Raw genomic sequence first — 12,409 nt, forward strand, 5'->3', positions numbered from 1 at the left:
TGATTTTGATGCTGGAGTAGCACACGACATAGATCACCATCAGAATACAGAATGGTAAAATGTTATTTATTTATAGATTAGTTTTAGCTTGTGGCCTAGTCTTGCACTGTTACTGTTAGTGTTACCACTTACACCGCAGGCACAGGCCTATCTGTAGACTAATTATCTATCATTGACACAATGTCAAACCTAATTATCCATCCATCCATCTTATTCCGCTTATCCGAGGTCGGGTCGCGGGGGCAGCAGCCTAAGCAGGGAAGCCCAGACTTCCCTCTCCCCAGCCACTTTGTCTAGCTCTTCCCGGGGGGTCCCGAGGTGTTCCCAGGCCAGCCGGGAGATATTATTCCTATGGGCCACAGCTCCATATATCGGCAATACTAAAAATATGCATGTAAAAAAAAAAGCATGTAGATTAAATTATGTAACTGCGATCAATTTAAAAACAGCCCCTTTAAATAAGTATGCAAGTCTATGACACACAACACTATTATGTTATGCTATACAATAGTATGATACACTATGCTCCATAATTCAATGTTACAGTATGCTGTAATGTGTTTACACTACTTCACCTTATACACTCATGACCATCTCTCCTGTTTGTACAATCCAATATGATCACTTTTTTTTGTGTACAAAATGTCAGACTTGTTATTGACAGTTGGGTTATGTTTGGGTTTTCCTCTGTGTTTGGGTTTATTTCCTGTCAGCGCTCTTATTTTGGTTCCATTTCCTGCATGTCTCCCTGAGCGCTCGTTTCCCTCACCTGTGCTCGATTGGCAGCCTGGCACAGCTGGTTGCAGTTGCCAATCAGGCTACTATTTATGCCTGCCTTGCCCTCCAGTCAGGGCTCGATGATTCTGTCAGGGACTGCTGGTGAAGAATCCCAAGATGCAGAGATGACAGGTGTAGCGCAGGCAAACATGACTTTAATGTAAAAAACACCCAATAGTGCAACTGGTAAGTGCACATGCAGGGAAAACAGGAACCAGGAACAGGATAACAGTAGACAGGAAACAGGGTACAGGATACAATGATCGAGCCCTGACTGGAGGGTGAGGCAGGCATAAATAATAGCCTGATTGGTAACTGCAACCAGGTAATAACAGGTGAGGGAAACAAGCGCTCAGAGAGACATGCAGGAAATGGAACCAAAATAAGAGCGCTGACAGGAAATAAACCCAAACATAACCAAACGGTCAGTAACAAGCCTGACACAAAAATGTATATTCATTTAACTGTAGGTTTACTTTTGTTGTAGTTTGTAGTGGTGAGGAACTTTAATGTTTCTTGTCCTTATATTTGGCCCCCTTATTTACATACAGAATATTCTGCACATGTTAAATAGTTTCTAAAAATCCCAAAGTGTGCAATAACTGTGGTATTATCCATCCATCCATCCATCCATTTTCTACCGCTTATTCCCTTTCGGGGTCGCGGGGGGGCGCTGGCGCCTATCTCAGCTACAATCGGGCGGAAGGCGGGGTACACCCTGGACAAGTCGCCACCTCATCGTTATGTCATTGGATATTACTTGACAAACCCTTTTCAACCTCATGTTTCCCACCTAGAACCTGAAATGACCAAATTGCAGTGGCGGGCTGTGCGTTTCCCACATAGGCCTTCAATCTGGGACTGTTTTTTGTTGATCGCTGTAAGGTTCCTCAGTGACGCCATCAAGCGAGGACCGATATGATCCATTCACATGCACTAAGCCAGCGTTTCTCAAAGTGTGGGGCGCGCCCCACTGGTGGGGAATAGAGACATGACAGGTGGGGCGCGAGGAACGGGAGGAAATTTCACTTTAACTTTTTTTTTTTTTTCTTTTTTAATTCTTCGATTTTTTTTTTACAACCCCATTTTCTATAGAAACTGTAAATCACTTTGTGATTCTGTCTGTGAAATCCGATATATAAATTAATGTAAATTACGTATTTTTCCTGTATACTTTAAATTTCTAGGTAGAAGCGAAAGTTTGACAGACGCAACAGTAACTAATGGGGGCGGGGCTAAGCGGAACAAACTTTCGCGCGGATGGGTAGCAGGCTAATGTGTGGACCACAATTACACAAAATGGGTAAATTGGCTTCATATAGAGTTGCATACGGAATTGCTCAATGCAAAAAAGCACACACATTTGCTGAGCAGCTGATTCTCCCCGCTGCAATAGACATGGTGTCAGCCATGCTTGACGAGACAAGCGCAGCCAAATTAAAAGCTGTCCCACAGTTGAGAGACGTATATGCGACATTGCAAGTGATCTGTAGGAACAACTCGTAGACCAGGGTTTGGCAACCGGCGGCTCTTGGATCACTCTGATGAGGCTCGGCTTGTCACGGCCAGCTCAGCTTGTCATCCTGCTTGTCAAACCTCGGGACACGCCCACGGCCGCGTACGTCTCTGTCCTGCAGCAGCCGCCAGGACGGAGACATGTGGGTGTCCAAGTTAAAGCGCCTGACAGCGGACCTTGAAGATGTTTCATGCCAGAAGGCCGTTCTTGCTCAGAATCACAAATAGTGTGATATTGAAAACCTCCCCAAACCAGACAAACTTGTGTTTGAAACTTGGAACGCTATCCCAGACTTTTATGTGAACATGAAAAAGTATGCACTTGGAGTCCTGTCGATCTTTGGATCCACATATGTATGTGAGCAGGTGTTCTCCAACATAAACTTTATTAAAAACAAACATGGCACACGCCTCACAGATGAGACTTTACATTCCCGTGTGAAGATAAAGGTGACGTCATACAGCCCCTATGTGGAGACGCTGTGCGCTGCGGTTCAGGAGCAGAAATCACATTGACCACGTATGATAAATATTTTAATTTCCTATAATTTTGCATATATTCACATTTTTAAATTGTTCAGCGAAATAGACATTTCATCATTTAGGTTGGCAGCTGATGCACGGCGCCAGTAAAAAACAGAGAGAGAGAGGACGGCATTTTTGGTTTTCTGCCAGTGAATAATTTAAATTCGCCGTTTTGTTTTTTCATTACTACAAGGAAGACTTAAATAGACATTAAGTATTTTACTTAACCTTCAACCCGACATCTTTTTCGGAGTTAAAAACGTTTTGTTGCATGCAGAAATTTTATTTCATTTTTTCTGCAGTCGTTCATTGATTTCATAAACATAACCCATCATAGTTTGTTTATACATAGCACAAAGCAAAAAGAAAACTTTATGTGCATTGTTATTTAATTTTTAAATTATTTCTATTATTTTATATTTTATTTTTTTTGTCCTGTCCAGCTTCTCAGGCAAATCATATAGTTGATGTAGATGCCCATATCGGCTGTTCACATTTACTTTACAGAAGAGAAGTGTAGGATACGTGTCGCCTTATTTAAATTTGACTTTATTAAATGTATTTATATTATCATTTTGTGCAGCCGGGCTGGAGCAGCAAGGGATAGAAAGAGAAAAAAAGGAAGACAGAGGGGGAAATAGTGGGGATCAGAGGGGGATTAGACAGTGTTATTTCATTTTAAATTTAAAAAGAGTTTTGTGGCTCCCATTGTTTTCTTTAATTTGTGAAACGGGTCAAAATGGCTCTTTGAGTGGTAAAGGTTGCCGACCCCTGTCGTAGACAAATTAAAATAAAGTTGTTTTGCTTTACAAGTGGACAAAGCTACTGACAGCAATAAAGACTGTCTGTTCATCACATACGTCCGCTTTGTGAATGGCAAGTCACTGTGCAAGGATTTACTGTTTTGCAAATACATAAAAAAATAGAGCCACTGCTGATGAGCTGTTCAAGATAATAAACAGTTTCCTCAAAGAAAACGACCTTAAATGGGAAAAGTGTGTGGACTTTTGCTCCGATGGCGCACAGACCATGGCAGGGTCAAGAAACGGGCAGCAGGCTCTAATAAAGAGGGTTGCACCAAATGCGCATTGGACACACTCCGTCATTCACCGGGAAGCACTCGCATCAAGGCAGCTCAGCCCCAAACTCAATGAGGTTTTAACAGATGTGAGCGCGGTAAATTTTATCAAAACACGAAAAAGTGGCACTTTTAATTTATTTGATATTGAACTTGATGCAAGTTATTTGATTTATTATTGAACTTGATGCAAGTTATTTGATTTATTATTGAACTTGATGCAAGTTATAACACTTTTATTTGATTTATTATTGAAATTGATGCAAGTTATAACACTTTTGTTTTGTTTATTATTGAAATTGATGCAAGTTATTTTATTTATCATTGAACTTGATGCAAGTTATACCATAGCTGCACAGTTATTTTATTTATTATTGAACTTGATTTTATGTTATGTTATTGAGTTGGAATGTATACAACTTGATGTTACTTGATGTTCAATAAATTTGAAAATGTTAAACTTGGCATTAGCGAACTGTTAGAGCGATGGGGGCACGTGGGGCTTGGAAACTCCCCTTTGTCCAAAGTGGGGGATGTCAAAAAAAGTTGGAGAACCACTGCACTAAGCCAATAACACAGGGCCAACAATGTGTTGTTTTCAATCGTTAGTGCACGTTAACCCGGAACGGTTTGTCCACCCAGGCTATTTTTAGGCCAAATAAATGCACATCCAACATCAACTTATTATTCCTGTTGCACACTTGATGATCCTGTTGCCTGACTGCCATGTTGGGTTGTGCGTATCATTAAAGTAACAAAATGTCTGGGAACAGGAGCGGCTGAGTGATTGGATCTCAGAGCTGCAAGGGAGGTCTGAGAACATCGAGGACCTGGTGTCTGAGCTGGAACTGGCCTACAACTCTGTGGAGGTTTGCTTTTGTTTCTTTTTGGCATATTTTCTAGTTGACAGTATTCATCATCTTGCATTACAGACAAAATTAGATTACACGTTATATAAGGATGAGTCACCTCATTCAGTATGGGTGAACAATCTTCATGCCGACAACTGTTCGACACTGAAATATTACTATAAAATGAGCTGAATTGTGATAAAACAAAAAAAAAAAAAAAAAATGTAATTTGGACAAATGCAGGCCACAACATTAGGTACATGTTTGACGCAATGTGCCCTGCACAAGATCCACAGTGTTTCAAATATTTTCTTCTTTAATGTAAGTATTTCATGAAGAAGAGTAAGTAGTAGTAAAAAATTTTATTTAGGGTTGTCACCATATCAGAATTCCCATAGTCAATATCTATGAATTTCCACGATATTCGATACTTGTTTGATACCACCATTCTGTAAAAATTAGAATAACACGCAAATGTTGGTTCATTCCAGCAATTAGATTTACAAGGTGAAACTGATATGTGACAGACAGAAAAGGGAGAACGCATTTTGGCTTAAAAACTAACAATAAAGGTGAAGTTATAACACTGAAACGCCCTCAGGGAGAGGTACTTTATAATATTGCTAGCTAGTTAGTGGCTAATGTCCATCCGCAATCTGCAGTGCTTTAGCTTCTTCTAAATCCCTAATCCTCCCCTCCGTGGCGACAAAGTAAGTTTCTTACAATTTTCATCCTTGCAGGACGAGGAATAGCTAAACAATCTTCACTACACACCGTAGGAAGATACAATAGCTCACCGGCTTCACAATGTAATCAAATGCCATGATGGATCTACACCTGACCTCCACTGTAATGATACCAAGTACAAGAGCGTATCTAGTCGATACCACAATGATTAGATCAATATTTTTTATCATCACAAAATCTTTTTTTTTTTAATTCATTTTATATTTATGAACTCAGCAAATACAGTGGGGCAAAAAAGTATTTAGTCAGCCACCGATTGTGCAAGTTCTCCCAATTAAAATGATGACAGAGGTCTGTAATTTTCCTCATAGGTACACTTCAACTGTGAGAGACAGAATGTGGAAAAAAAAATCCAGGAATTCACACTGTAGGAATTTTAAAGAATTTATTTGTGAATTATGGTGGAAAATAAGTATTTGGTCAACCATTCAAAGCTCTCACTGATGGAAGGAGGTTTTGGCTCCAAATCTCATGATACATGGCCCCATTCATTCTTTCCTTAACACGGATAAATCGTCCTGTCCCCTTAGCAGAAAAACAGCCCCAAAGCATGATCTTTTTGATTGATTGATTGATTGATACTTTTATTAGTAGATTGCACAGTACAGTACATATTCTGTACAATTGACCACTAAATGGTAACACCCGAATCAGTTTTTCAACTTGTTTAAGTCGGGGTCCACGTTAATCAATTCATTCTTTCCACCCCCATGCTTCACAGTAGGTATGGTGTTCTTGGGATGCAACTCAGTATTCTTCTTCCTCCAAACACGATGAATTGAGTTTATACCAAAAAGTTCCATTTTGGTTTCATCTGACCACATGACATTCTCCCAATCCTCTGCTGTATCATCCATGTATCCATTTTGGTATAAATTCAACTCGTCTTGTTTGGAGGAAGAAGAATACTGAGTTGCATCCCAAGAACACAATACCTACTGTGAAGCATGGAGGTGGAAACATCATGCTTTGGGGCTGTTTTTCTGCTAAGGGGACAGGAAGATTGATCCGTGTTAAGGAAAGAATGAATGGGGCCATGTATCGTGAGATTTGGAGCCAAAACCTCCTTCCATCAGTCAGAGCTTTGAATGGTTGACCAAATATTTATTTTCCACCATAATTTACAAATAAATTCTTTAAAATTCCTATAATGTGAATTCCTGGATATTTTTTTCACATTCTGTCTCTCACAGTTAAAGTGTACCTATGATGAAAATTACAGACCTCTGTCATCATTTTAAGTGGGAGAACTTGCACAATTGGTGGCTGACTAAATACTTTTTTGCCCCACCGTATGTCCCTGGACACATGAGGACTTTGAATTTGACCAATGTATGATCCTGTAACTACTTGGTATCGGATCGATACCCAAATTTGTGGTATTATCCAAAACTAATGTAAAGTATCAAACAACAGAAGAATAAGTGATTATTACATTTTAACAGTGTAGATAGAACATGTTGAAACATAAAATAAGCATATATTAACAGTAAATGAACAAGTAGCTTAATAATCCAATTTTACAGCCTTTTCTTTATAATGTTGACAAAATAATAGAATGCTAAATGTCACAATATGTTACTGCATATGTCAGCAGAAAAAATTAGGAGCCTTTGTTTGTTTACTTACTAATAAAAGACAAGTTGTCTTGCGTGTTCACTATTTTATTTAAGGAAAAAATTGTTCTTCGATTGCAATAAGAAACATATGTTAAATGTACCCTAAGTTTTTTTTTGTTAAAATTAAGCCAATAATGCATTTTTTTAAGTCCCCTTTATTTGGAAAAGTATTGAAACACATTTTGGTACCGGTACCAAAATATTGGTATCAAGACAACCCTTGTACAAACATTCCAGCCTTTTCTCATTACATTATGCCTTTTTGCTTTATTGTTGCTGTCTTTTTTGTTTATTTCTTGTGAAATAAGTTAAGCAGTGGTATTCAAAGTGTTGACAAACGGTGAAAGTGTATCTCCAAATTGTGTTTTAGGAGTACTTATTGAAGTTCAAATCGCGTTGCCTGCTTCTGGAGGTTTCCTGAAGGCTATAGTAATGCAGGCTCCCTGGGGCTTGTGGTGGCAGATCTCCACAAATACGTTGGTGACTGCTTGTATTCGATTACCAAATAAATGCATGACACAACTTACACTCCTCTTTCACTTGCAGTCGCGGTCAAAAGTTTACATACACTTGTAAAGAACATGGCTGTCTTGAGTTTCTAATAATGTCTAAAACTCTTATTTTTTTGTGATAGAGTGATTGGAGCACATGCTTGTTGGACACAAAAAAACATTCATGAAGTTTGGTTCTTTCATTAATTTATCATGGGTCTACTGAAAATGTGACCAAATCTGCTGAGTCAAAAGTAGATGTACAGCAATCCAAACATATTGCTGGTTATTGTGGCCAAACAGCTCAATTTTGTTTCATCTGACCACATAACTTTCCCCCGGGACATCTTATATTTGTCCATGTGATGTCAGAGGAAACAAAAATTGAGCTGTTTGGCCACAACACCCAGAAATATGTTTGGAGGAGAAAAGGTGAGGCCTTTAATCCCAGGAACACCATGCGTACCGTCAAGCATGGTGGTGGTAGTATTATGCTCTGGGCCTGTTTTGCTGCCAATGGAACTGGTGCTTTAAATGGGACAGTGAAAAAGGAGGATTACCTCCAAATTCTTCAGGACAACCTAAAATCATCAGCCCAGAAGTTGGGTCTTGAGCGCAGTTGGGTGTTCCAACAGGACAATGACCCCAAACACATGTCAAAAGTGGTAAACCAATGGCTAAATCAGGCTAGAATTAAGGTTTTAGAATGGCCTTCCCAAAGTCCTGACTTAAACGTGTGGACAATGCTGAAGGAACAAGTCAATGTTAGAAAACCAACCAATTTTGTCAAGAAGTCTGGTCAAAAATTCAACCAGAAGCTTGTGGATGGCTACCAAAAGTGTTTTATTGCAGTGAAACTTGCCAAGGGACATGTAACCAAATATTAACATTGATGTATGTATACTTTTGACCCAGCAGATTTGGTCACATTTTCAGTAGACCCATAATGAATTCATAAAAGAACCAAACTTCATGAATGTTTTTTGTGACCAACAAGTATGTGCTCCAGTCACTCTATTCCAAAAAAAAATAAGAGTTGTAGAAATGATTGGAAACTCAAGACAGCCATGATATTATGTTATTTACATGTGTATGTAAACTTTTGACCACAACTGTATATTTTGTATTTTTACTCGCTAAACATAACAACAAAGTCTTGAAAGTGCATCACGGACCATTTCATCTTATTCTCTGGCACAGCATGCGTATGAGGTGTGTTGTGAAGCGGAGTTACGCCACACACATGAATGAGTAAATCAATGCGAAGCACTGGATCATTTTTTTGAGACAGCAAGCGTTCTTCCTCGGCGCTGACTCAGGGGTAAAAGTGTTTGATACGGGTAATAATGGAAAAAGCAGGTATCGATACTTTTGACAACCCTTACAGTACTTCACAAGGGACAATGCTACAGAAATTAAACTTGGGTATACTTCCGAGTAGTCTGCGTGCAGCCTGTGTAGTACTACCCACTAAAATACAGCTGTTAGTTTTTATTTTTACTTAGCTGTTTTTTTAAAGGCTGCCATTACAAGTGAGTACCGGTCAAGCTTGTGGTGGTCTGGGGACTGCATGGGTGACACACTCGTGTGCTTCCCGTCTCACCAGGACCAGTTTGTTGAGAGCGAGGCGGCCATGCAGGCGCAGAATGACGAGATCCTGGCCCTGGTGATGGAGCAGTACAACAACATGTCCGTCAACTTAGAGGAGGAGAAGAAGTCCAAGCTGGAGCAGCTCTACGACCAGATCGTCTCCTTCCAGGAGAGCATCGATGCCGCCAAGGCCACCCTGGAGACCACGGCCAGAGAGGCGGAGACGGACGCTCGGGTGGGCTCAGCGCTATGGTTTTTGCTACTATATTTGCTTTATGTGAGATTTCTGATGAATCGGTATTGTCTCTTTAGCCCCCTGAGGACATCCATGCAAGGTAATTACTGCCTATAGTATATCTTTCATGATAACACTATTAGAATGCATCTGTCACCAAGGTAACCAGAGTAATCCTACAAATAAGAAGAAGAGAGTACATCTGTTGTTGTGTGGTCAGGCTGAAGGAAGCACTGGAGTCAACCATGTCACTGGATCTGGGCTCTACAGGATTGCTGGTGTTCCAGGATTACGGCAAAGGCAATCATTCACAGCTCGCCCAACGCAGAGAAATTCCAGGTCTGACAGTATGCACAACTTGTGTGTGCCAGAACTAAAGTGGCTCCTGATGTGTACCACCACAGTGCCTCAAAGGCCCAAGTTGGAGCCCCAGGAGCCAGGATCAGCCACCAGCACCAGTGTGACCGTGTACTGGGGAGTCAACCCGGGTGACATTATTGACTGCTTCCAAGTCTACTGCATGGAGGAACCACAGGGAGGTTGGTATCAGCACATTCATGATGGATATGGAAGCCTCAAAAAGACTGGTTGTGTTAGAGTTGGGGTTTTAGCCGTTGAAACATGGAAGCCAAATAACGTATCCTTAACAAGGAAGAGCTTTTCTTCCTGTCACTCACTCACACACACCAGTGACCGAGAAAGATGCCGCTATGACAGAGGAGGAGTTACAATGATCATTTTAAGAGTCGGCAAAAAACTGTCAAACATCTTAAATATATCATCTAATGCATTTTTATTGCAGTTGTGTTCACTGATATTGACAACAATATTTAAAGATTATTCTGGGTTGTCTGGATCAATACAGTATTTTAACTGTCCTCTATTTCCTAATTAATTATATGTTTGCACCGACTGGACACAATGTTCATACACAGTTTTAATTAGTCAATATATAAAAAAATGTGGATATTAATGCTAAGCTAATGTTTTGGTTCCCTAATTTAGCTACACAAGGGGCCGAGTATTAGAAACTGCTGTCATTAACATAACTTAAAAGTGGGATGAAGGCACTTTTCTACAGCTAGCACCTAGTTTCTAGTGCTTTTTTTCCACATAAGATACTTTTTTTTAATAGTCAAATAGTCAGCAATTGTTTTCAGTTAGTTGACGAGTCTAGCGATTATTGCTTATTACATGTACACGCTGAGATGGCCAAAAAACACATTTTTAAATACTGATCTACAATAAAAGTCAGTTTTTTTTTTATATAATAAGTTTTAAAAATGAGTAAGTCATTTTGGGTTTTAAAAATGTCTTATTCACATCCGAATCGCATTTTAATTTTTTCGGAACCTGCAACGACTCCTAATATTAAAAAATCGTTTGAAAACATTGTATTATTAAAACATAATAAATACAATTAATATATATATATATATATATGTATATATATATATATATATATATATATATATATATATATATGTATAACGTATAACGTATTTTCTTGAATTGCCGCCGGGGCGCTAATTAATTTAAAACCTCTTCTCACTCCTGCACTTACCAAATGCATGCGGTAAAAGTAAGCATGCGCTAATTATTTTAAAACCTCTTCTCACTCCGGCACTTACCAAAGGCATGCAGTAAAAATGTGAGTGTGATGTAATCTTGGACCTTAAATCCTACTGAATAGCTCCTAATCTTCTTCCCTTTATGCGATTTCAAATTACCGGTATTGAAATCAGCCTCTTCCATTCTGAAAATGAGGACAGGGGTGGTGTCAACTTGTGACGTCACGAGTTTGACCCGGCGGTAATACTAAGCATGTGCTAATTATTTTGCGAAGCGAGTTTGACCCGGCAGTAATTCAAGACGGACGCATACTATATGCCCTGCGGCAATTCAAGGAAATACGGTATTTGAACATCCTGCTATTTTGCAAATTCTCCTACTTAAAAATCACGGAGGAGTCTGAAATTTTCACGGTAGGTGCATGTCCACTGTATGAGAGATAACCTTAAAAGAAAAATCCAGAAATCCAATTATAATTTTTTAACAATTTATTTAGAATAGATTAGAAAGTATTGATCCCTGGGAGAAATTCAGCACCACAGTTCGCTCACAATAGACAATAATAATAATAAATAATATAAAACATATATTATATATATGATATATAATATATGAATAGTATAAGTAAACATTGATTGATTGGTTGATATAAATATATTCTACATATATTCTACATTTAAGTGCAGTCAAGAAGGAACATATGCATTATACAGTCTGATGGCTGTCAGTATGAAGGACCTCCTGTGTCATTCCGTGTTGCATTTAGGGAGTCTGAGCCTTCCACTGAACGTGCTCATTCTCTTCGCAAGGTCCGAGTGTAGTGGGTGGGAGGTGTTGTCCATAATGGCTAGGAGTTTTGCTAGACTTCTCCTCTCTGACACCACCGCCAGTGAGTCCAGCTCCACTCCCACCACGTTACTGGCCTTCTCTACCAACTTGTCCAGTCTGTTTGTGTCCCTCACTCTTAGCCCGCTGCCCCAGCAGGCCACGGTGTGTGATAAAGCTGAAAATAAGTATTTGAACACCAACATTAATATTTGGTAGAGCAGCCTTTGTTTGCAATTACAGAGGTCAAACATTTCCTGAAGTTCTTCACAAGGTTTGCACAGACTGCAAAAGGGATTTTGGCCCACTCCTACACACAGATCTTCTCTAGATCAGTCAGGTTTCTGGGCTGTCGCTGAGTAACACAGACTGTCAGCTCCCTCCAAAGATTTTCAATTGGATTTAGGTATGGAGACTGGCTAGGCCACTCCAAAACCTTAATATGGTTCTTACGAAGCCACTTCTTGGTTTTCCTGGCTGTGTGCTTTGGGTCATTGTCATGTTGGAAGATCCAGCCACGACTCATCTTCAATGATCTGACTGAGGGAAGGAGGTTTTTGGCCAACATCTCACAATACATGGCT

General features: G+C 39.6%; 1 protein-coding gene across 1 annotated transcript in view; it reads left to right on the forward strand.

Annotated features, from left to right (window-relative positions):
- The window catches only part of cmya5 (cardiomyopathy associated 5), a 39,232-nt gene that overhangs the window by 9,191 nt on the left and 17,632 nt on the right, over positions 1–12,409 (forward strand). The window contains exons 4-8 of the mRNA XM_061906357.1: positions 4,669–4,764; positions 9,210–9,428; positions 9,506–9,528; positions 9,649–9,767; positions 9,833–9,967. Coding sequence (XP_061762341.1) covers positions 4,669–4,764; positions 9,210–9,428; positions 9,506–9,528; positions 9,649–9,767; positions 9,833–9,967 — 592 coding nt within the window. The remainder of the gene's footprint in view (positions 1–4,668; positions 4,765–9,209; positions 9,429–9,505; positions 9,529–9,648; positions 9,768–9,832; positions 9,968–12,409) is intronic.

The sequence above is a fragment of the Nerophis ophidion genome, linkage group LG07, assembly GCF_033978795.1.
Source record: "Nerophis ophidion isolate RoL-2023_Sa linkage group LG07, RoL_Noph_v1.0, whole genome shotgun sequence".
Lineage (NCBI taxonomy): Eukaryota > Metazoa > Chordata > Actinopteri > Syngnathiformes > Syngnathidae > Nerophis > Nerophis ophidion.